Raw genomic sequence first — 21,620 nt, forward strand, 5'->3', positions numbered from 1 at the left:
AATCAGCAGCACTTTAAATGGAACCTCAACCCCTTTGGGAGGGACGGCCAGCATCATTCCACAGCTGTACACTGAGGACAAACTGCCACAGAGGCCAAGGGCCAGGTTTTCAAGAGATACTGAAGCACCTAAAGATGTTGATGGGGGATTTTCGAAGGTCTTACAAAGGCGACATAGCTGGGCCCTGTCAGAGAACCAGGAAGAGACCTCTTTACCAGTTTTCAGCTTCCTGGCTGAAGCCCTAGGTAAGCTCAAACTTCCTGGTGAGCTAAAAATTTTACTACCAATTCAGTGGCACCTGTGCTCAGGAGTGATACACAAAACAAGCCAGTAGCAGAAGCTATAGAATGAGACAGACACGCTGGGCTTTAAGGCACTATGTATTAATGCTATTAGTGACCAACTACTTTAATCCTGACAGTCTTCAGCCTCCTAACACAACATTATTGAGCAATTAAACTGCATCTCAGCTGATCCAAGCTCTGAACTCTCACTGGTTGTTGAGTAGATTAGGATGGGGGACCCTCCCCTCAAAAAAGCTACATGGTAGGTAGCCATTAAGACAGTCTGGGGCCATCAGTAAAATTGTAAATAGCAGCAGCCACAGAGAAGACCCACCAGTAGATCAACCCCAAGGGGATCCACCCACCATCCCTAAAACCAACAAGCCATTTCAAACCTATAAGAACCTCAAACATGTATCTGGTATATAGGAAAACACACATCCAATTTCTACTGAACAAACAAGCTTTAAGTCAAAAACTGGATTAACCCCACCACTGCCCCTTGGAGAGGGGTTCACAGTCCAGAAGGTGTCCGGGTTTATTAAATGAAACTCCCTAGCAGCAGCAGCAGAATAGGCAGGAGGCGGCAGTGGCTGCTGCATCGAGGCCTGGCAGGTTGTCCATCCTCACCAGGTCTCCGTTCTCCGGTGAGTCAGGCAAGATCTTCTATGTCAATGAGCGGCAGCGGAGCCCTCCAGTAGGAGAACTGACTGTACTCTGGCCACAGCAAGGCAACATTAACACCCTGGCCTAGCGGGGGGAAGATTAGCTCCACCAACTCAGTCAGCCGTTCGTACCTACGAGGAAAAGGATAAACATACAGGATTACGAGACCACGTTTCTCCTTCTCAGCCCTCATCCAGGCACATGAGCCACCAAAAGGTGTTCAAGGCACACACTCTACTCCACGGCCAACAGTGCATTGCGACTAGGCCCATTCAGACATGGAGTGCACTAGCTTCTCATGCCATGTATGCTGCACAGGTTCTTGCTCACTGGCAGGCAGTGTGGCCCGCCCACCCACCCCACCAACCTTGCTACCACAACAGCGCCAGTGCCGATAGGAAATCTGGTGGACTAACTCTACAGGAGGCAGCTGAAGACAGAAGGGCCTTTGCCCTAGGGAAAGCCATGTACAGGAAGGAAGGAAAGAAGCCATGTTTTTAGACACAGGCAAAGAAGAGACTGGGGTTCAACCCACTCCTAGGATGCCAACTGTGGAGCCCAACCTTCTCCGAGGCATTTCTCCCCTCCCTGGCCTCAAGCGGCTACCCCTCTAACCCTTCCCCTGTGCAAGAGGAGAGGAACACAGAGCTGGCATTAACTCCTCATTCATCAGGGACCAGGTAGGGCCCCTGCAACCTGCCACAGAATGTTATTGGTATGAGCTTCTTCATATGTGCCATGTAGGAGCCAGACTGCAGTAGCTTCCCCACAGTCCAGGCTAGGCTAGGCAGAGCTGGGGGGCAGGGGGTGGAAGAGAGGGTCAGGAGCAGCCTGGATTGCCAAGGAGGGAGGGGAAGGTGGTGGTAGGGGCAGCCCATGGTAGAGAGACAGTACAGTAGGCAAGTAGGCTTACGTGGATTTCTGGCTCTTGGTGAGCTCCCGGATCAGTTCCCCCTTTGGGTTCACCGTGAATATATGAGATGCTGACAACCCCACTTGCTTGTAAGCATCGACATCCTGCCCAAGAAAGACCAACCAGACCAGTTAGAGCCAAGGAAACACTGCCCCCCCCACCCTCAGGATTGCCCCCCCGTTCTCCCAGCACGAAGGATAGAACTCACATGGATCCTGTTCCCAAAGGCAGCATGGAAGGGCTGCCCCATGGAGCCGAACAAGTTCCGGATGTCTGTCAAGCAGGCGATTTTGAATATCTCTGGCTTCTTCTCTATCACCTCCCTGCAACATGAGGGGTGGGAGGTCAGGTCAGGAGTCACAGAGCCAGGCTGGTCCAGGACCTAGGACAGCCAGGACTTCATTGCACTCCCTTATTCCAGGATCCCCCAGGCAAAGAGTCAAGGGGCAGCAGTTGGCCTATCCTACTATCCTACCGCTCCCCCTACCTTATCTGGAAGGCTGTGACTACACAGGTGATAGAGACATGAAGGATCCCAATCCCCACTCACCATCCCCCCGCCCCCGGGGGAAACTGCCATCAGCCAACCAAAGCAAGTACAGCTGGAGAGGCAAGGTGGGCACCGCACCCTTCCTATTACAGGGGAAGGGGAAGTCCCAGAACAAGGCACAGTTCTGCTTAGCAGCACAGTGCCGAACACCACTGGGGGGCAAGACTAGAGGAGCCAGATGCTTTCTAAAGCCAGGACCATGCTGCAGACTTTAATGAGTTGCTTGGTATTAAAGCCATTACCAGCATTCTGAGAGGAGTGGCTAAGAGACCCAACCCCAGGCAACAGGCCCCTCTGATGAGGGTAAAGCCTGTTTGTGCAGGGATAGGGCTACACTTGCAGTGAAATGCACGTTTGGGCTCAGGTGCAACGGAGATGGGTGGATTACAGCATCCAAGTCCCATTACACAGGGTGGCAGGGAGAGCATGTGTGTGTAGAGGATATTAAAGCAGAGAGACAGGCTGAACACCCCCAGGGAGATGTTTCGCTGGGAGTTTCAAAGACTTTGAGACCTTCGTCATGCAGCAGAGAGGCTTGCATGGTTCCTGGCACCTGTGAGCTCTCACACTGCTCCCATCACTGAGGGGCTGCTGGTGCCCCCTCAGCTCCTGGGGGAGCCAGCCTTTCCACAGAATGAAGGCCAAGGAGGAGCCACCAAAATAAAGTCACATGGGTGCCAACCCAAGCGTAGCTGTCCCAGGGGGCAACAGAACATGGCAGGGAAGAGCTACCTGTGAAAGGCTGAGAAGAGGCTGCTTGGGGCCAGCAGGATGGGCCCCTTGGGGAGGGCACAGCCCTGGTCTTTGACCCATTTCAGGTATCCTTTGGTGATGTGTGCCATGCCAATGGCCCTGGATGAGCAGTAGAGGAACTTGTAGCCATTCCTAGAACAGAGAAGGTAGGACTAGGCAGAGGCTTGTCTCTGAGCAAACTACAGCTTCATTATGTCCCTTGCCACTGCCACAAGGAGGTGGGACCTACATGCTAGATTTGGAGACTGAACAACCCCAATTCCTGCTCCCTGCACCCCACAACCACCACCACCCCATGCACAAGGGACCACTGATTACATCTGGCAATGCTGCTCTCCATGGGCTCGGGTGCTCTGTCCACTCAACATAGGGCTCTTGGGTCCAGGCTCCATAGGAAGAGATTAGTGGGCTCATCCCAAGAGCAGCCACACAGGCAGCAGGTTCTCCTCTCTGCCAGCTCAGGTCCTGGAGGTGCTCTGGCAGATCTGCAGGAGGTGGCTCGACATGGACTCACCCCAGAGCCCTCAGCCTCTCACCAAACACAGGTGCTGCACGCCAACCCAGAAGGCTTCCAGGTGATTTCCTGGCACCACCCAGGCACGGAGAACAGCCTCCCATCATCCTTTGGCACCTCTGCTAGCTAGAGCATGGGAAGGCAAAGCCAGATGTAACACTCAGCAGTGGGAAAACGGGAGCACACCAGGGTGCCCAGTGGCTACCTACTGCTCTAACCAGACTTAACAGTATTCAGTGAGCTTCCCGCCACCCCCAGCACATCAACCAGAGCTTGGCACATGCTCTTGAAGAGCCCAGTCAGCTGGCTGCACACGGATACCTAGTTATTGCTTTGGAGTTATGTAAATATTAACTTAGTGCAGGGGAGTTTTAGTCAACTTCCAGGAGTTTCTCCCCAGCTTAGCACACGAGTGCAGCTGATTCAAGAGGGGAGCTGCAGGCAGGGGAGGCCAACCAGGAGATTCACGTGTCTGTTGATTTTGCTTATTCAGCAGACTGGGTATAAAGGCAAGAGTGGCAGGGTGCAAACTCCCCGCCTCTATGGCTCAGTTATTCACCTATCCCAGCAGCTCCTTGTGTGCAAGTGAAGTGGGGCTCACCCCTTCCAGACATGGAGTGGGAGACGGTTTCCTCTTTGTGCCTTGCTCACCAATAGAGGAAATAGTCTCAAGTCAGCCAGGCTCATTGCAGCTTCAAGTACACCCAACAACAGGTACACAGCACCCCACAGTGGTGGCTCAGAGATCACAAGGAAATACCAGCATCAGAATACTCTGGCCAATTGAAAAACCACCCCCAAAGGGGCACCACTGGGATGTAATGTGACAGGAGCTCTGTGGTGTTTGACAGGATGCACAAGACAATCTTAAACCAGGTTTAGCTTAGTTAAAGCCAAACAAACATTTTCCAGGTCATTTTAAACACAGTTGCCTTTGCAGGTCCCAACTCAAGAGACCTGCTACTTACCAGTTCAGGTGAACACAGGTGAGGGAGGCCTTATAGCCAATTGCTCCCCTTTACATGTGGAAATCACCGAAGTCATTTGATGACTGTGACCTTCTAGACAGCATCACACGCATCCCTAATCTGCTAGCCAGTCCCCTATATTTACCTAGCTGTCCTTTCACAATGCCCCTTAGGAGGCAGCTCAAGTCACAACATGTTTTCTGAGCCTCCCAACCATCTACCAAATCCTCCTTCAAAATCTCTTCTTCCAGGAAGCCTTCCCCCACCATCTTCCTCAGCAAGGCCTCTGGTCGTAGGCCTGCATTTGGCCCAGTTAGCCTCTCAGCTCCATGAGGCAAGGTCCATCCTAAGCGGGATGTAGAGCACACTGTAGCTTTGCAGACCTCCATGAACAGTTATATGGTCTTCTAGCTATGAGAGATTAAGAGGAAGCTTTCATCCCTGGTCCTTTCATCCTTTCATCAGCTGGTGATCCCTTAACTGTCTCCTACAAGGTTTCTTCCCCAGGACCAGCTGGGTTTGGCCACGGTCAGAGACAGGATATTGAGCCAAGGGGCTATTGCTCTGAATTGGCTTGCCAATTCCTACAATTTCCAGAGAACTCCTTGGATATCTACCCAAGCGAGCGAGGCTTATTTATGGTCTGACTGAGGAATTCCAAAACAGGAGATGGAGTCCCCTGGAAGGCATGTTTTGGAAAAACAGAAAGCAGCTTCTCCTTCCCAGAAAGGATCAGCATCGCTGCTTGGCATATCAGTGACCCAGACAGCTCAGCTGACCATGTTCAAACACACTGATAGAGCCATCACCCTCTTTGGTCATTTCCTTGTTGCCCCCCAGCAGCACTGGGGGAAGACAAAAGGTTTAACAGAACCACATAGAAAGAGACAGAAGCTAAATGCAGGATGGGCCTCTTCCCCATACGAGGACCCTGATCCTGGAGTCCCACATCTCAGACCATCTGGGCAAGGCCCCTACCAAGTACCTGACTAAAGCTTTAACTTATTCAATACCTACAGGTGGATTTTATGGTAGAGTTTGGCAATGCCCTGGTGGGTCCAGTCTTTTCCCAGCTGTGGCAAAATGTGACCCAAAGCATCAGACCTAGAAGGAGAAGAAAGGGTTAAAATACACCCTTAAAGTTAAGTGATTCCCAGCTGGTTTGACAACAGACCTCCAGGCATTGGTAGGCTTAAGGTACCTCTGGGACAGGTGTACATGGCCATGTACACAAGGCATTTAATGACATGTGCTCTCCCTGCAGACAACACAGAGGAGGGCCCCTTACTTGGTGATGGTCCCATCGATATCGGAGATCACCACCTTGTCATCCCAATTCCACAGGTAGATGGTGGCCTCACAGCGACACGTGCCCTGGTACTGAGTGGTCACACTGAACACCACCTCATTGGGGCCATCCTGCAGGTTCAGTCTCTTCTATAGCGAGAGGGGAGAAAATGCATTGATATTCCCGCAGCACCTCTCCCCACAGAGGATCCTACACGATACTACCTGTGTGAACATTTATTCCACCCAACACAATTCAGTTGGAGGAGAAGTTCTGTGCGATTTTACACCCCCTGTCAAACCTCTCTGAAAAGCAGCTGTTGAGGGGGCAGATTGTAGTAGCCGTTTAACAGCACACATTAAGCTGCGGTATACACAGCAGGTTTTGCAGGAAGAGAACTGTATCCAGTTGAAGCCACAGGGGAATTTCAGGCATGAAGACTAACTACTAGGGTTGGATTTTGGTCTAGACACCCTTGTGGGATCTTTCTACCCACCAGTGATCAGGACCCTCTTTTTCACATCTCAGCCAAGAGATACTTCTGCAGCCCAGAGCCCCCAACCACTCTAAGGGAGCATTGATTCTGTGCTGACCCAGAGGGAAGGGGGCCCACCAACGGATTCCACTTACATTTTCCTTGAAGGTCTCCCAACCAACTAGTGGCCATACCTGACCCTGCTCAAGCTAGCAAGATCTGAGGTGATCTTAGGCCTAGACCAAGATGTTTAAAGCCCTTTAGGAGCATTAATATCTGGGCCCCGCTGTAGATCATCCCTTTAGCATGCTCCTAGGTAGTGGCAGCCCTATTTGAAGGGCCATCTCCTCCCCTTCAGCCTTGATAGCGGGGAACACACACATACAATCTGATCTGAAGAGAGCCTCAGGGATTTCTTGTAGGTGGGCAGAAATTTCTGCACAGTGGCATCAGGTCTCGACACCGGGGATATGGATTCGTCACTAGATGAAGGATCCATCTTCCTCCTACACCCACATGGAAAGAGACAGAAACTAGGCTGTTTCACTGCAGCAGCAACAGGAGCCCTGGCTCAAGCCACAGCTACTAGCACACAGAAAAAACCCAATCCCATGTACCGGAGAGAGTGAGACCAGGCTGTGGAGAGAAGTATGACTGGGCTCTAAAAGGAGAATGATGAGCCTTGCTCAGGTAGATGGGCCGGCATCGTGAAGTGGGAGGGAGGCAGGGCCTTTGACTGGGGTTGTCATAGGGCCTGGAGTCTCCAGAGCTTCAGGTGTATGGGGTCAGGATATAATGGTGAGCTGAATGCCCCAACATTACCCACCCCTCAGCCCTCTTCCCTCTCAAAGCTATGAAGGGGACCCCACCACTGCCACACACAGGGGTAGCCATCAGGAAGAGGAATTCACTTAATAAAAGGAGGGAGAAGATAGGCTGAGACTACAGGGCCGACTAGAGAGCCAGTCCAGTATCCACCATAGACCGATAACTAGCATGAGAGGACTGCTTACCGCTGTGGGGTAGAGCCCTGCTCCAGTTCTCCTGCGCTGGGTTCATGCTGTGGACACAGGCATTTCTACCATTAGCTCCTTTAGCCAGATTCCTGTTGGGAGCTCAAAGGCCAGGAGTAAAGGCTACCTGCTTGGCTGGCTTTCAGAGCGGTACAGATAGCTCTTCACCAGGAGGCTCACAACAAAATCCACCAGCACCTAGTGGGGTGGGGGGGGGGAGTCTTACCCAACCCCAGCTCTGGCACACAAGTTGGGGAGGGGAAGAATGAAGACCCACGCCCCCATGAGGGCTACCTTTCCTACCCTAAGGAGCCAGTGTGTACCTTGATTTCAGTCCAATACCTTGGGGTCTTCACCTGCTATTGCAGAGCCCCTTTTCTGCCCCCCCCCATGCACATTTCCTTTTAGTTTTGTTAACTGCACATTTGTGGGCGTAATTCTAGGCACGCCACCCAGCTCCAGGGTTCATGCTCTTACAGCAGTTTGTGCCACACTAACAGCTCAGGCACTAGGGCCAGGTCTACAGCACCACTCACTTTGGTGTCACGTAGGGGTGTGAATAAGTCACCCCTTTGAGCGACGTAAGTGACTCCAACCTATGTGCTGGGGTAGACTGCGCTGTCTCTGCAGGAGAGCTTTGCCTGCCAACATAGCTACTGCCTCTCATGGAGGTGGATTTATTATGCAGACAGGACAGATCGCTCCCCTCAGCGTAGAATGTATCTTCACCAGATGCACTGCAGCCACTAACTTCCAGCGTCATTGGGGTTCTGAGGCGGCCACGCAGTGGCCAAGGACACATGACCCCTATTTTCAGATGTTCCTGCCTCCAGTCTCCACCTCAGCTTAGCTACAAGGCCTTGTTGTAGTTTGGTTTGGCTGGGACAGGAGAACGCAGAGGGAGGAAGAAGTTACTCAGTCTCTGCTCAGTCACAGCCACTGCACATGTACCTCCTCAGCAGTCAAGTCTCTCCTCCGCCAGGAAAACCACCACCTGCCGCTCTTCTTGGGCATTTTCTCCTTCACCAGCCGGTCAATGGTGCTCTGTGAAGATGGGAGAGTTTGAGAGGGACAACTCCTGCTGCACAGCAAGTCCTGTCTGAGCCCAAGAGAGCCCTAGACTGGAGAACATTCACAGGGCATAGTTGCTCAGTTACCTCAGGATGGCAACAGCCCAAGCGCTGAACATGGGCTGAGGGGAAAATTCACAGCATCTACCTCAGTTCAGCTTCCTCCCCAACCCATCCTCATCACCACAACCCATCTCTATGGGAAGCTGAGGCCCACTGACAAAAGGCCAGAGCAGACTGAATTCTTCCAGAGGTCAGGGGTGTCTAGCTCAGCCCTGTCCCCAGGTGGACATCACCAAATGGCCTCTTGTCGAGGGGGCAAGGGAAAGCACCATTTCTCAACTGCCATGTTTGGGCACTCAGAGCGGCACGTAGGCATGGACACTTCTACACCAAAGCGCAAATCTGCGCTTTGTGTGTTTGAGTGAGGGATGGTTGATGCACTTTTGCGGTCAGGGAAGGAGGGGACTGGGAGTCAAGGCTCTTGGCTCCCACCCCTGACTTTGCCCCACATTTATTTAGCCTCTCTTTGCCTCAGTCTTTCCCCAACCCCTATCTGTATAGCATATGGGCATTTACAGCTGCTCCCTACACAGTGAGGTTGTGAGGCTTGGCAGAGCACCTGGGACCCTTGGGTGATAAATACTATTAGCACAGGAATACAATTCCCCTAAGGGGAAGGGACTCTGCAGGGTCAGAGGAACGTAGTGTTTCTGCCATTTACCTTAGGAACGTTCTTCTGGAATGCCTGCAAGGAGAGGATCATGGGAGCAGCCACTGCCCAGTTATAGTACCTGTAAGACACAAGACGTAGAGGAAGGCAATTGCACGTGAAGGGCTAAAGCCTCAGGAAGGTGGTGGCAAGACATGGGGAGGCTGCCTGGGAAGGGAAAAAACACAGCAAGTGAAGTAGCAGCACTATGGGCATTCTGGGTTCTGTGAGGAGGCTGAAGGAGAGACCTGGCTACCCTTTAAGCACATGCACCAGAACTGGACTTTGGTAACAGGCCAGTCAGTAAAGGCAAGCAGAAGAGAGTAGGGAGATGTGGCAGCTGCCTCAGGGAAGGAATGAAACAGGGATAAGAAGATGAAGCCATGCCAGCTGTAGCATGTGTTGTGTGGCTCGTGACCAGGGCATCCTGGATGAATTGCAAGATGCCAACAGAGCACTTAGTTGTGAAGGGGAAGCATGAGCCATTTCTAAGTTGAGAGGACAGAAGCAGAAGCAAAGTACAGAGCATATCCTGGAAAGGGAACAAGTATATATTGGGTGCAAGGACAGCAAAGAGCCATTTTCAGATCATGCTGGCTGCAGAGGGTTTCCCCACCATTTTGAACCTCTCAACTGCTAGGCCATGGTTTTGGGTCTACGTCCCACAGAGCAGGCAGCAAGCACCACATATCCCAGCCTTGACAATACTACAATACAAATAGCAGCCATGGACATCAGTTGTGGATGCTTGCAGAGAGGTTTCTTTGGCACAAGGGGAATATATATTAAAAAAGTCACCAGCGCTAGGAGAAGCCAAGCCAGAAGAGCAGACTACTCACTTCTTGTGGATCTGTATCACAAGGTTTGGGTCATCGAGGACTTCTGGGTTCTCAGCAAACTCCTGGTAAGAGATGATGTGCTCCACAAACTTGTCTAGCAGAAACAAGAGAATGGGGAGAGATGAAATACCAGCAAGCCAGCACTTGAGCAGTCCCTCACTAGAATATTAAGGTTATGTGAACCAGAGGGGGACATAAGCAGCTTTTTAATTGCTGTTAAGATAGGAGGCCTAGACCTCCTCATTGGAAGCCGTCAGACATCTGTGTTGTGCACCACCTCTCCTTATTCACTTGAAGGGGTCCTGCAGACTCCCCCCCTCTTCCATGGCCCAGCAGCTGATCTGCTCCCTATCTGTACTGTACCTCCTCTTAGACAGCTACATACTGTTCCTGCTAAGGAGGGGAGAATGGGAATAGGAGCAGGGTTGGTTGTAGCAGAGCCAGCTGCTGTTCCAGCACAATAAGCTCTGCTCATGGAGAAGGGCAACACCCCCAGTGGTGTGCTCTGAAAATTAATAGCAGGTTCATCCCTCCCCTTGGACCTACGGTGCAAGATCTGTCTGCTGTCCCCGAGACCCCCACAAAGGGACAGCGCGATGGGATGCATCAGGTCATGAGCGGGGTCAGATAAGTTATCGGTGCCTCCATCGGCTGTAGGACCAGCCAGCAGCTGGGTATGGCCGGGGCTGCTGGGATCAGTCGAGGGCTTTGAACCCGGTTCCATATCACTGTCAACAACAGAACAAACAGTGACAATGCTGCATGAGTCACCAAGTCAGATACACCCTGGCCACCCAAGTGAGACCAGGTTTCACTCCTCCCCTCCAGAAGTGCATTTCTGAACCAAACCTGAGAGACCAGGTTTCATTCATATGAACAGGCAACAGGAGTTCAATGGCCTGCTGCGGTTGGAAGGAACTCCATGCAGAGCTGTTCTGCTGACTCTCCCTGGCAGCCAGGCTAGGGGACCAGGGGTGGTCTCCACAGCTGAACACAAGTGAGCAGGATCTCCTGCTGGGAGAAGTCCCAAGCAGCCCTCTCAGGAAAAAACTTGGGCCTAAGGTGTAAGTCTGCAAGTACAGACCAGTCTTAAAATAAGAGATCCTTAAAAATTAAGGCAAACCCCAGAAAAAGAGGGGTTGGGTTAGTGAACAGCATACACTGTATGCATGTTGTAGTATGAGTGCAGTTCTGGCATAAAGTAGAAGCTAGACTGCCTTGAGATCAATTATACTTAGAAAGACCATTAAAAACACTCTCCAGTCCCATCTATATTACAGCACAGAACTGTGCTCAGTGTATCTAGGACCGCAGTAAGTTTATCTGGATCAGTTACCTCCAACACATTGTTTCAGTGTTCACTCCCTCCAAGTCAGTTACTAGAACAAGCTTTTCTGGCTGCAAGGAATCAAAACCCCTCTTGGGCCAAAGAAGGTGGCCAGACCCTGCTCTGAAACCAGCCAGCCAAAGGCCATACCTTTTGGGGAAATAAAGGGCCACCTGCTCCTCGTCCAGATTGGTGAGGTCCTCCAAGTAAATGTCGCTGGGACCCAGGTGAGAGCTTCTCTTGGTGGAGCCTCAAACACAGACAGACATACAGTGAGACCAGCATTTTCCCCAATCCATCAGTCTCTTACAGAAGCACCAAGACTGTTTCCCCCCCAAAGACTTTAAAATTCCCTTTGAAACAGACACTTCAGCTAGACCAACATGGTGTTGCAAAGACTGCAGGACACAGAATAGCGCTAGTACAGGAGAACCTAGATGTGAAGCCAACTATAAGGCAAAAAGGGAAACTGATGCATCTATTTTCACCCTCCAAGTTCAGTAGCAAGGAAATAAGTCCAACAACTCTCCCTGGTTGTTAGCGTTACTCTGAGGGGTTTGCAATAAACCAAACTGCTGTACCTATGCCAACGTATTCGATTTTTGCCTTGCTATGCTGGGGGAAAGCCAAGTAGCTCCATTAAATCTCAGTTGATGTAGCTCTGGATTCATCCCACAGAAGAAGCAAGCTGTGGCTCAGTGTCACTTAAATGCTAGAAACCCAATATCCTTGAATATTGGAAAGGATGAACAGCAAGGCACACAGCTGAGCAAGAATTCTGCATAGCTAGTGTCAGCCACAAAAGGGAAGAGAAGACAGAGCAACCCAGAGACCTGCTGGACTTGCACAAAGTGAGGTGCATAGGCCAGGACGACTCAGGCAACAGACATGGCATATTTGAGGGATAAGGGAGGGGACTGGTATTTGGGATGCAGGAGGGGGGTTGCCAACTGAAAGAGGGAAGTTGGAGGTGCATGGTGCTCTGGAGCTTGCAAAGCTGGTGAAGAGGAGATGAATTAGAGTGCTTGCCACCAGGGGAGCCAGAGAGCACACTGACCTTCCCAGGAGTATCACAGGGAGCTTGGGGCACCATTGGGCAGGGGAGCTGCAGAATGAACACCCCACTCCCAAAGCACAAGGGCCTCCCGTGCATGCTCAGAAGAGACACCTGGGGCTGGCCTGGATGGAAGATATGGATATCACATGCACAGCTCTAAGCCAGGTGGCCTAACCCCATAAACAGAACTACAGCAGTCTGCATTCTGCACCATCCAACCTGCTGCTCACCCTGCCTCCTTGGGCTCTCTGGTTTGGTTCCTGGCCTACCACTGGGTTCCATGCTCTCCGAATCAGCCCGTCTTGGGGCTGGGGCTGCCTGCGCACAAGAGGGATCCAGCTCTAGGACTTGCTGGTTCTTCACCACATTCTCTTCTCCTTCCACAGCCTCTCCCACTGACTGTTTCTGTGGGCCCTGCTCTCCTACTCGGGGAAGAGCAGTCTCTGGCATACTCCCCACCGCAGCTGCAGACTCTGCTGAGAGCTGGTCTTTTGGCACACGGGGGCCATTCCCATTTTGGAAGACGGGCGTCGGCCTAATTACAGGTGTGGTGGAGGAACAGGACGTATCCCAGGAGTCTGTTGTTTTCAAGTCTCCTTCCAAACCTGCCATGATGGCTTGGAAGTGGGTCGCCTGGCTCACTGGAGTGGTTGCTGTCGTCGTGATGGTCATAGTGGACTTGACTGGTTCGACTCGCTCCAATTTACTCACCTTAAGAGGAGGAAGGAGGGTTAGTGAGGGAGGGGTAAAAACAAAAAGGGTCAGCCTTTAAAAGGAAAGGCAAAAATTCTCCTCCAAATGGCATCCTTTCCCTCCCATGTGTATTTCTAGGCCTCAGCTGGCATGGTATCCGCATGGAGTGCATGAAGAAGAGAGTCAATAGCCAGCACAGGGATTCTCTACCTTTCTCTTTCTGAGCCCCCTCCCACACGCTATGAAGACTCCATGGCCCACCTGTGGCACAATAACTGGTTTTCTGCATATAAAAGTCAGGGCCAGCATTAGGGGGCAGCAAGTAGGGCAACTGCCTAGGGCCTCATGCCACAAGGCCCTCTCCCCTGTGAAGCTACATTGCTCAAGCTTCAGCTTCAGCCCCGGGTGGTGGGATCAGGGCCCTGGGCTTCAGCCCCATGCGGTAGGGCTGCAGCTTTCTGCCAAAGGCCCCAGTGAGTCTAATGTTGGCCCTGCTTGGGGGACCCCCTGAAACCTGCTCGTGGCCCCCTGGGGGGGAGCCTGGACCTCTGGTTGAGAGCCACTGAGCGAGTGGATGCTCTGTGGAACTTACACCAGTGATGGGAGCTCACCAAGTACCTTCTAACCCCAAAGCATCTGCTCCCCCAGGACTCTGGCACTATGGAAAGTTGCTGTACCATATTTACTGAAATAAGCTATATTAGTCCAAGACCTTTATCCCAGTATAATTGCATCACCCAATGGGGCGGGCAGGGCTACTTTAAACCATACTGGTTTCAGACAGAGCTAGGTAGTGGACAAGGAGTGTGTCTAGAGTAGCCCTTATGGAGAAGGCTTCTGCAGACGGCTCCGTTTCACATATACAGATAATCGAAGAAAGACCGACCTCAGTTCCACTGATTATCAAGAACAAGCCGTTGTGCACACATTACACAGAAAATACATGTTCAAGGTTGCAAAGTTAAGCACTCAAAAAATGCCAGAATTAAGGTTGCACATGGATATCCCTCCCTCCTCATGGGCTTGATGCACGTACAATTGATTGGCCCAAGTGTAAATACCCTCCGGCCTCATTGGGCTGTTCTCTTCTGGCTAGTGAGGGTTCGACCAACAAAACCTGAACTGGCAGATGCAGCCACAGTGGGTAGCCAAGAGAAGGAAGCACTGGACTAGTGCTATTCTGTAGGATCCAATCTAGCGTTCAAGCTACAGGGACAATATCCCGTAGAACGTAGGCACTTACTGAGAGTCAGAACTGAGTCTATGTCTGTGGGTTACACTTTAATTTATATTAAAAGCAAGGCTGGGACTAAGCATTAGACCAGGGGTGGCCAACCTGAGCCTGAGGAGGAGCCAGAATTTGCCAATGTGCATGGCCAAAGAGCCACAGTAACATATCAGCAGCCCCTCTGCCCCGTCAGCAGCACCAATCAGCACTTAACCCTCCATTCCCACGCCTCCTGCCCACCATGATCAGCTGTTTTGTGGTGTGCAGGAGGCTCGGAGGAGGAGCAAGGGTGCAGCAGACTCAGGGGAAGGGGCGGAGTAGGGCTGGGGCCTGGGGCAGAGCCAGGGGTTGAGCAGTGAGCACCCCCCAGCACACTGGAAAGTTGGCGCCTGTAGCTCCAGCCCCGGAGTTGGCGCCTATGCAAGGAACCGCATATTAATCTCTGAAGAACCACATGTGGCTCCGGAACCACGGGTTGGCAACCCCTGCATTAGACCAAGACCAAGTGAGTCAGACATACTAGAGATAAGAAATCCCCCTCTCCCCCCGGCCCTTCTCTTAAGAGAGAGACATCCTACCCCCTGACCGTTGCTCCAGAATAGCCCATGCAGAATGCACAGATGTCTTCAGACAATTGCGGCACTGATTCTATTTCCCTGAGTTGAAAGAATTAAGCTGCCGCCTGAATCCTGGGACAGCCATGTTCTCTCACTAGACCATGCACCAGCTGCCCACCGACACGTGGTCAGAAAGCCAATTTCCCCCAGTCTTTCCAAAAAGCAAATTTGTTTAGAGATTGCTTACTCCATTCCCCGTCCCTTACCTACCTGAGGGAGCCTCCCCCAAGTCCATTGCATGTGGGATTCAGCTCCAAGAAGAGATGGCTCAGAGGGTTTGAGCTCCAATTCAGAGTCACTTTTGGGGGAAGACGGACAGCTTGGAGTGAGGCTACAGAGAAGAACCAGGAAGTCAAGCAGAACCCTTTCCATGTGCACAGCACCCATTTACATTAATTATTTGTATTACAGTAGCACCAGGGGCTTCAAGGCCCCACTTGAACAAACAGAGCTAGTCCCTGCCACAGAGAGCTTACATTCTAACTAGCCAAGACTGACAAGTGATGGGAGAGGAAAGTGGCAGAGAAATTGGAAGTGATTTGCCAGAAGTCACACAGCAGGTCAGTAGTGGAGTTGGGGATAGAACCAAGGTCTCTCAAGTCCCAGTCCAGGACCCGAGCTGGTGGCCTACACTGCTTCTGAAGGCTTGTCAACATGGTGCATTAGTGTGCACCAGAGAGGTGTAAATTCTAGTTCACACCAGTATGTCATGCACCAAATAGCTTGCACGGACTCTGCTGGCACACACTAAAAGTTCCCAAGCGTGCACTGATGTAGGCCTGTTTTAAACATTACCACATCAATGCACACTTGGGAACTTTTAGTGTGGGACACACTAATGCATACTAGAATTTACACATCCCGGTTCACTGTTTGGACAAGCCCCGAGACTCCTTCAGGCCCCAGTTTCCACCACCACCACCCATGCAGATTTGTCCTTGCTGCTTCTCAGCTCTGCCCACAGGATCTGGGCCCATTCAGGGCTTCTAGCTCTTCTACTTTCCACTCACCCCTTACTGGGCCAGGGAAGCTTAATATTCCAAGTGCCGTTCCCTTGCTCCAGCCGGCTTTCTAGTCACCCCATCCTCCAATACACCCCACTGTCTCATGGAACCTTCAAATGACTATTACCTCTGAGACGGAGCCAGCTCCCCATCAGAATAATGATAGATCTCTTTGGATTGCACAGTCCCAGCTTCCTCACTTGGGAGGTCAGTGAAGGAGAAATAAACTGAATCACTGTGAAGAAAGAAATAAAGTAGAGGGGAAGATGGAAATACCAGTATTGGGAGCTATTACAAAGTGACACCCTCCCCCTCATGCAGAGAAAGGAACTAGCCAGGATGTTAACCCAAGACTATCAGTATCCAGAAGCTAAAGGAATACAGGCTTAGCATTTCTACAGGCTTCACTTCCCCATGGTGTTGCAGTAACATTAGCTACTAACAAACCACCCCCCATCCCGTTGGGAGGCAGGTAGTGGAAATTGCCGCCACTTCACATAGAGAAACAGCGATTAGGTGGCAAATGAGTTGCTGAGTGCCACCCAGGAGTCAGTGATGGACTCTGGTTTCCTCGCCTCAGTCCACCAGACCACACTACCCACAAGGAGTCCCATCCAGCCCCCTAGCAGGGCTCACCAGGCAGTCAGCAGCTTGCGCTTTTCCTCGAGAGTCCTTTCACTGTCAGTCCCTTCCTGCTCTTCCGAAGTAGAGTCCGCTGCCTCCTTCGGCTTCGGCTTCTTCCTGCGCCGCCTTTTCTTACGAAGGGATGTCGTGTCAGAGCCCGATTCTTCTGGCTCTCCAAGCAGGCTGAGCTGAGACACAGTGGATGCCTTGGATGGTTCGGCCATGAGATCTGGGCTCTCTTCTAGAGGGATAGGGGAGGTGCACAGACAGGAGGGGATCGTCTCCTATAACAGGTGGGAAGAGGCACAATTGTTAGCCTTTGACCCCAGCCCTGTGGGGACAATCTACACAATACCTTTCATTCAAGGACATGACAATTTTGTAATGATGAGCCCTTCAGGTCTGGTACGTGTGGAATACACACGAGGACACCTTTGTTAGCCTTGGCCCGTAGAGACTGTTGGAAAGTTCCTTTCAAAGTCAAATTGGCTAAATGCAATGAGAAGGTGGGATCAAGACTTAAAAAAAAGTTAACGGTGCAGAGGGGACTAGGAACTGGATACGCAGCCTTTTCACCTCTAGGTCAGTCGGTCTAATCTAGCAGCAGCCAAAAGTCAGCACAAGGGGGTTGTTGGAGCAGGATGGACACCCCCTCACAAGACCCCACGCATTGTCAGGCACAGCAGAAGCACCAAGATTCAAGTCCACCTCTCTGCTCTGACCATTGATAAAGCCTCAAAAAGGGGGCTGGCTAATCACTATGCTGTTCATCAGGGTCCTGGAGATGCTCCAGTTCTGACCTCCTCTACATTGCATCATAAGCTCCTTGACAGAGGGACCTTTCCATGCATTACACCCGAAGAGAGAGAGCGCGCGCACGCAAGAGTACTATACACACACTCCAACAGCCAGCAAGGGCAAATGGCACAACTCCAATGTAGAACAGCATTCTCTCTTCCACTCCCCATCCCTCTTGCAGTAGGCACAAAGTCAGGAAGATACAGAAAAAAAATGAGCTGGCTGACAAGAGGTACAGAAGCCATTTCAGGGCACTCAGAGGGGTACATTCACCTCTTCCCAGCTATTGAACATGGCTTACCTCATTCTCCTCTGACTCCTGGACAAAGAAGGCCTCTCCATTGTCTCCCAGCTTCATGTGCAGGTCCACTGGTTCCCCGTTGATTTCTATGTCAACCTGACAAGCAGGGGGCGGAGCGGGGGAAAGAGGGGGAAAGCTGGGCTTGGAATCCATAGAAATCTACCTCACCCAGCAGTTCCCAGGCAATAAAGTCACACACAAGACAAGAGGGGAGTTCCATCCAAAGCACATTTTCCCTGGGGACCTCCTTCCATGCCACCACAGCCACATGCCAAACCCTCTGAAAACTAGGAGGGCTGCAGACACTAGTTTTTTTGGAGGAGGATGGAATTCTGCTTGGCAAAGGAGTCTCCGGTGAGTGAGTCCCGTCCCCCCAGAAACTGGAGAGAGAGTGTCCCATCTTATGGGGCTACCTGTCCCCATCAAGACTCCTCCCTGACTGCAGGCCTGTTTCACTTCCACCTATCACTTGGTAAATGAGGGACAGAGGTCTTCTCACATGTAAGTGAGGGACGCTCTCTCCCCCAAGCTGCCTGCTGAGGATGGTCTAGCTTCAGAGAGGGGGAAGCGAACCATTCCACAATGCACCAGGGCTGTGAGACAACCCAGGCAAATGGCAGGGCTCTCTGTCTCCACCTTCAAGCCAGCCTCCGTGAACTTAGTTTCAGGAAGAACTAGAATGGAGGAGAAAGGAGGGGACCTAAGCAAGTAGACACCAGTGCTCCCTAGCACGAACAGCACATACCCCATCTGGAGGGCATCACTTACCACTTTCTCCCTGGAGCGCAGGACTCCCAGCTTCCCAAAGCGCACGTGGAAAGGTGAGCACCGGAAAGAGCCATCTGGCTGCCTCACCACAATGATGTCAATGCATCCCGTCAGGGTGGCTGGGTTCAGGCCCTTGTACAGCTCCTTCACAGTGATCAGCACAGTCTCAGCCAGCTGTCCCACATAGTTCATGGTCTGACACTGCAACCAAGGGAAGTGGGGAGAGACTCAGGGGGGCTGCGAGAGACCTGGACACCAAGTTGTCCAAGGTAGAAGAGTCAACAAAAGCCTATTTTTTAAATATAAAAAGTCAGCAAGCATTGGAGCAGGGGTGGGCACACTATGCTCTGGGGGCCACAGCTGGCCCTTCAGCCATTTTAATCTGGCCCTTGAGCTCCTGCTGGGGAGCGGGGTCTGGGGCTTGCCCCACTCTGCGCGTGCAGTGGCTCCGCGCGGCTCCCGGAAGCAGCTGCATGTTCCCCTCTCTGGCTCTTATGCCTAGGGGCAGCCAGGGGGCTCTGTATGTTGCCCCCACCCCAAGCGCTAGCTCTGCAACTCCCACTGGCTAGGAACTGCAGCCAATGTGAGCTGCAGAGGCAGCGCCTGTGGACAGGGCAGCATGCAGAGCTGCCTGGCCACGCCTCTGCACAGGAGCAAGAGGAGGAACATGCCCGCTGCTTCTGGGAGCTGCTTGAGGTAAGCACCACCCAGAGCCTGCACCCTGATCCCCTCCTGCCCTCCAAGCCCCTTGGTCCCAGCCCAGAGCACCCCCCCCGGCCCTAGTCTGGAGCCCCCTCCCACAGCCTGAACTCCTCATTTCTGGCCCCACCCCAGAGCCCTCACCCTCTCCCACATCCCAATCTTGTGATCATTCATGCCCCACCCCCATACAATTTCCATACCAAGATGTGGCTCTCAGGCCAAAAAGTTTACCCAACCCTGCATTAGAGCCACAAGACTGGATTAGTCTGAAGAAGGGAGGTCTATGGAGGGGGTTAAAATTACAACTCGTAAACAAAAGGAAAATGGAAACAAACTAATGGCCCAGAATTTCTGTTTTAGAAATTAGGTCTAATTGATAGACCAAAACAAAACCAAATAGTGCAGGGGGTGGGCTATGCTGCCCAAAACCCATTTTTAAAGGTTCTAGAGAGAGAATTCGGGGGGGAGAAAAGAGAAGATCATAACACAGAGGTGGGAGAAAGGGGTGAGATTCAACATGGCTGCTGCTTTCTGGAAGCTGGGATCCCCCAGAACACTGTTGGGCCTTCACTGTCCTGGGTGTCCTGACCAGACCATGCCACAGAGAGGGAACCAATGAGACCAGTTTTGGCTAAATCCTTAACACCTGGAATGTGAGCCTTGGGTCCCTGCTGCCTCCCCCCGCAAAATGTGTCCTCTTTTTCCCACCTTATTTCTTTCCTTTCCCCTCTTTTTGCCTTACATTAAGGAGTCTGGCTTGATTGGCCAAGACCGCCCTTTTTGCAACATTGCTGTGAGCACATGACCAGAGGCAGCTAAAAGCTATGCTCTAAACCAGTGGTTTTCAACTTTTTCTCATTTATGGACCCCTAAAAACATTTCAAATGGAAATCTTAGGCATAGTTTGCAGATCCCCAGAGGTCCACGCATCACAGGTGGAAAACCACTGCTCTAAACAGCCCCACGCTGGTACAAGTTTGCCAGCTCTTAGAGAGGCTGATTGGACCATGTGCCATGCCCGCATTTCTTCAGCGGCGAGGTTGCAAGTGAGAGAGTCAGCACTAGAGACAGAAGCTGTATTTCCTATTTCTGCTGTTCTTTTCTCTCCTTTTATGTGTTTGTGTCCTGTTTTGTTTTCAAGGAAACAGCAGCTGCTGTTTCTCCCTCACCCCAGGAAAGTTATTGCTATCTTTGAAAGACCAGCAAACAGTGGGGGTTTTCCCCTTTAAGGCCCTACAGCTGAAGGGAAAGGCAATGAGTAAGGCTGCAAGTCTGGCATGGAGGTCACAAATGACCTCCATGACTTCTGCTGCTGTAGGGAGGGGGCTGAGGCAGCCCCCAGACCAGGCATTGCAGGAGTTTGGGTGTGGGAGGGGGCTCAGGGCTGAGGAAGGGGGTTGGAGCGTGGGAGGTGGTGAGGGCTCTGGGTGGTGCTTATTTTGGGGGAATGGAGGGGGGGTCCCCAGAAGCAGCAACATGTTCCAAGGCAGAAGCACAGCCAGGGAGCTCTGCATCCTGGCTCTGCCTGCAGGCACCACATCCATAGCTCCCATTGGCCATGGCTCCCAGTCAATGGGAGCTGCAGAGCAGGTGCTTGGGGCAGGGGCAGTGTGCGGATCCCTCCGGGCTGCCGCCTGCCCAAGAGCACCCAAGGTTTAGGCAGGGGTATCTAGGACAAGTCATGAACAGGTCACAGGCCGTGAATTTTTGTTTACTATGACCTGTCCTATGACTTTTACTAAAAATATCTGAGACTAAAACATAGCCTTAGCAATGAGAGATATTGTTCAAATAAAGGCCTATTACGTTACAAATGCTTTAACTGTTTTTCCCTCTTAAATCTTTTCTTAAAAAGACACAGGAAGAAAAGAAGATTTTCTGATGGTGCATTTGCCATGCACCTGAGCAGACAGTTCATCCCTCAAAACCTCAAACCATATTTAACTGTTTAGTGTTGTGCAGTGACAGATGACCCCTTGGACTCTCTGGGCCCATGGATTCCATCAAAATGAACCAGCCATTCATACCCCCAGGGCACATACAGGTGCCTCCCGTAGGGAAATCATCTTTCACTTCACAGCCATTTGTGCAGCCCCCCACCCCCATGGGGTAAGTAATACAATGGGAATAATATTTAATGGGGAAGGGGAGGCAGAGAGGTTAAGGGGGCTTGGTCAAGACCATGCAGTGAGTCCATGACAAAGCCAGAATCAGAGTCCAGACCTCCGGCTTCCCAGTCCTGTGTTCCCACATGCTACCATACTCACCCATACTGCTTACAGACCAGAGAGGTGTTTCCAAAGAGGGAAAAAATGTGCCATTCTACTTTGTGATCAGTCAAAAAGAAACCCCTGTCCACACCCTTTAACATCAGAGAATAAGCTAGTCTCCTCCCTGCCACCTAGGTCTTCAGACCATTCCCTGCTGCAGGAGCTCTCCTTGTAGGCCAGAGTCCT

The 21,620-nt window shown here is 51.7% G+C and overlaps 1 protein-coding gene across 10 annotated transcripts in view; it reads right to left on the minus strand.

Moving 5' to 3' along the window:
• Positions 1–367: 367 nt before the first annotated feature.
• Positions 368–21,620, minus strand: part of LPIN3 (lipin 3) — a 55,930-nt gene continuing 34,677 nt past the window's right edge. For 9 of the 10 annotated variants that reach the window (XM_073309718.1, XM_073309716.1, XM_073309715.1 and 6 more), the window contains 19 exons: positions 18,463–18,663; positions 17,695–17,790; positions 16,608–16,879; positions 16,099–16,206; positions 15,178–15,298; positions 12,660–13,140; positions 11,523–11,622; positions 10,592–10,773; positions 10,046–10,139; positions 9,219–9,288; positions 8,376–8,468; positions 7,425–7,471; positions 6,797–6,917; positions 5,937–6,085; positions 5,666–5,752; positions 3,146–3,298; positions 2,072–2,186; positions 1,864–1,967; positions 368–1,081 (listed from right to left, as the gene is read on the minus strand). In XM_073309718.1, coding sequence (XP_073165819.1) covers positions 937–1,081; positions 1,864–1,967; positions 2,072–2,186; positions 3,146–3,298; positions 5,666–5,752; positions 5,937–6,085; positions 6,797–6,917; positions 7,425–7,471; positions 8,376–8,468; positions 9,219–9,288; positions 10,046–10,139; positions 10,592–10,773; positions 11,523–11,622; positions 12,660–13,140; positions 15,178–15,298; positions 16,099–16,206; positions 16,608–16,879; positions 17,695–17,790; positions 18,463–18,654 — 2,730 coding nt within the window. In that variant the 5' untranslated portion in view covers positions 18,655–18,663 and the 3' untranslated portion in view covers positions 368–936. Of the gene's footprint in view, positions 1,082–1,863; positions 1,968–2,071; positions 2,187–3,145; positions 3,299–3,484; positions 5,753–5,936; positions 6,086–6,796; positions 6,918–7,424; positions 7,472–8,375; positions 8,469–9,218; positions 9,289–10,045; positions 10,140–10,591; positions 10,774–11,522; positions 11,623–12,659; positions 13,141–15,177; positions 15,299–16,098; positions 16,207–16,607; positions 16,880–17,694; positions 17,791–18,462; positions 18,664–21,620 lie in introns of those variants that run through there. The other variant, XR_012154699.1, reaches the window with a different exon arrangement.

The sequence above is a fragment of the Lepidochelys kempii genome, chromosome 13, assembly GCF_965140265.1.
Source record: "Lepidochelys kempii isolate rLepKem1 chromosome 13, rLepKem1.hap2, whole genome shotgun sequence".
In the NCBI taxonomy this organism is placed as follows: domain Eukaryota; kingdom Metazoa; phylum Chordata; order Testudines; family Cheloniidae; genus Lepidochelys; species Lepidochelys kempii.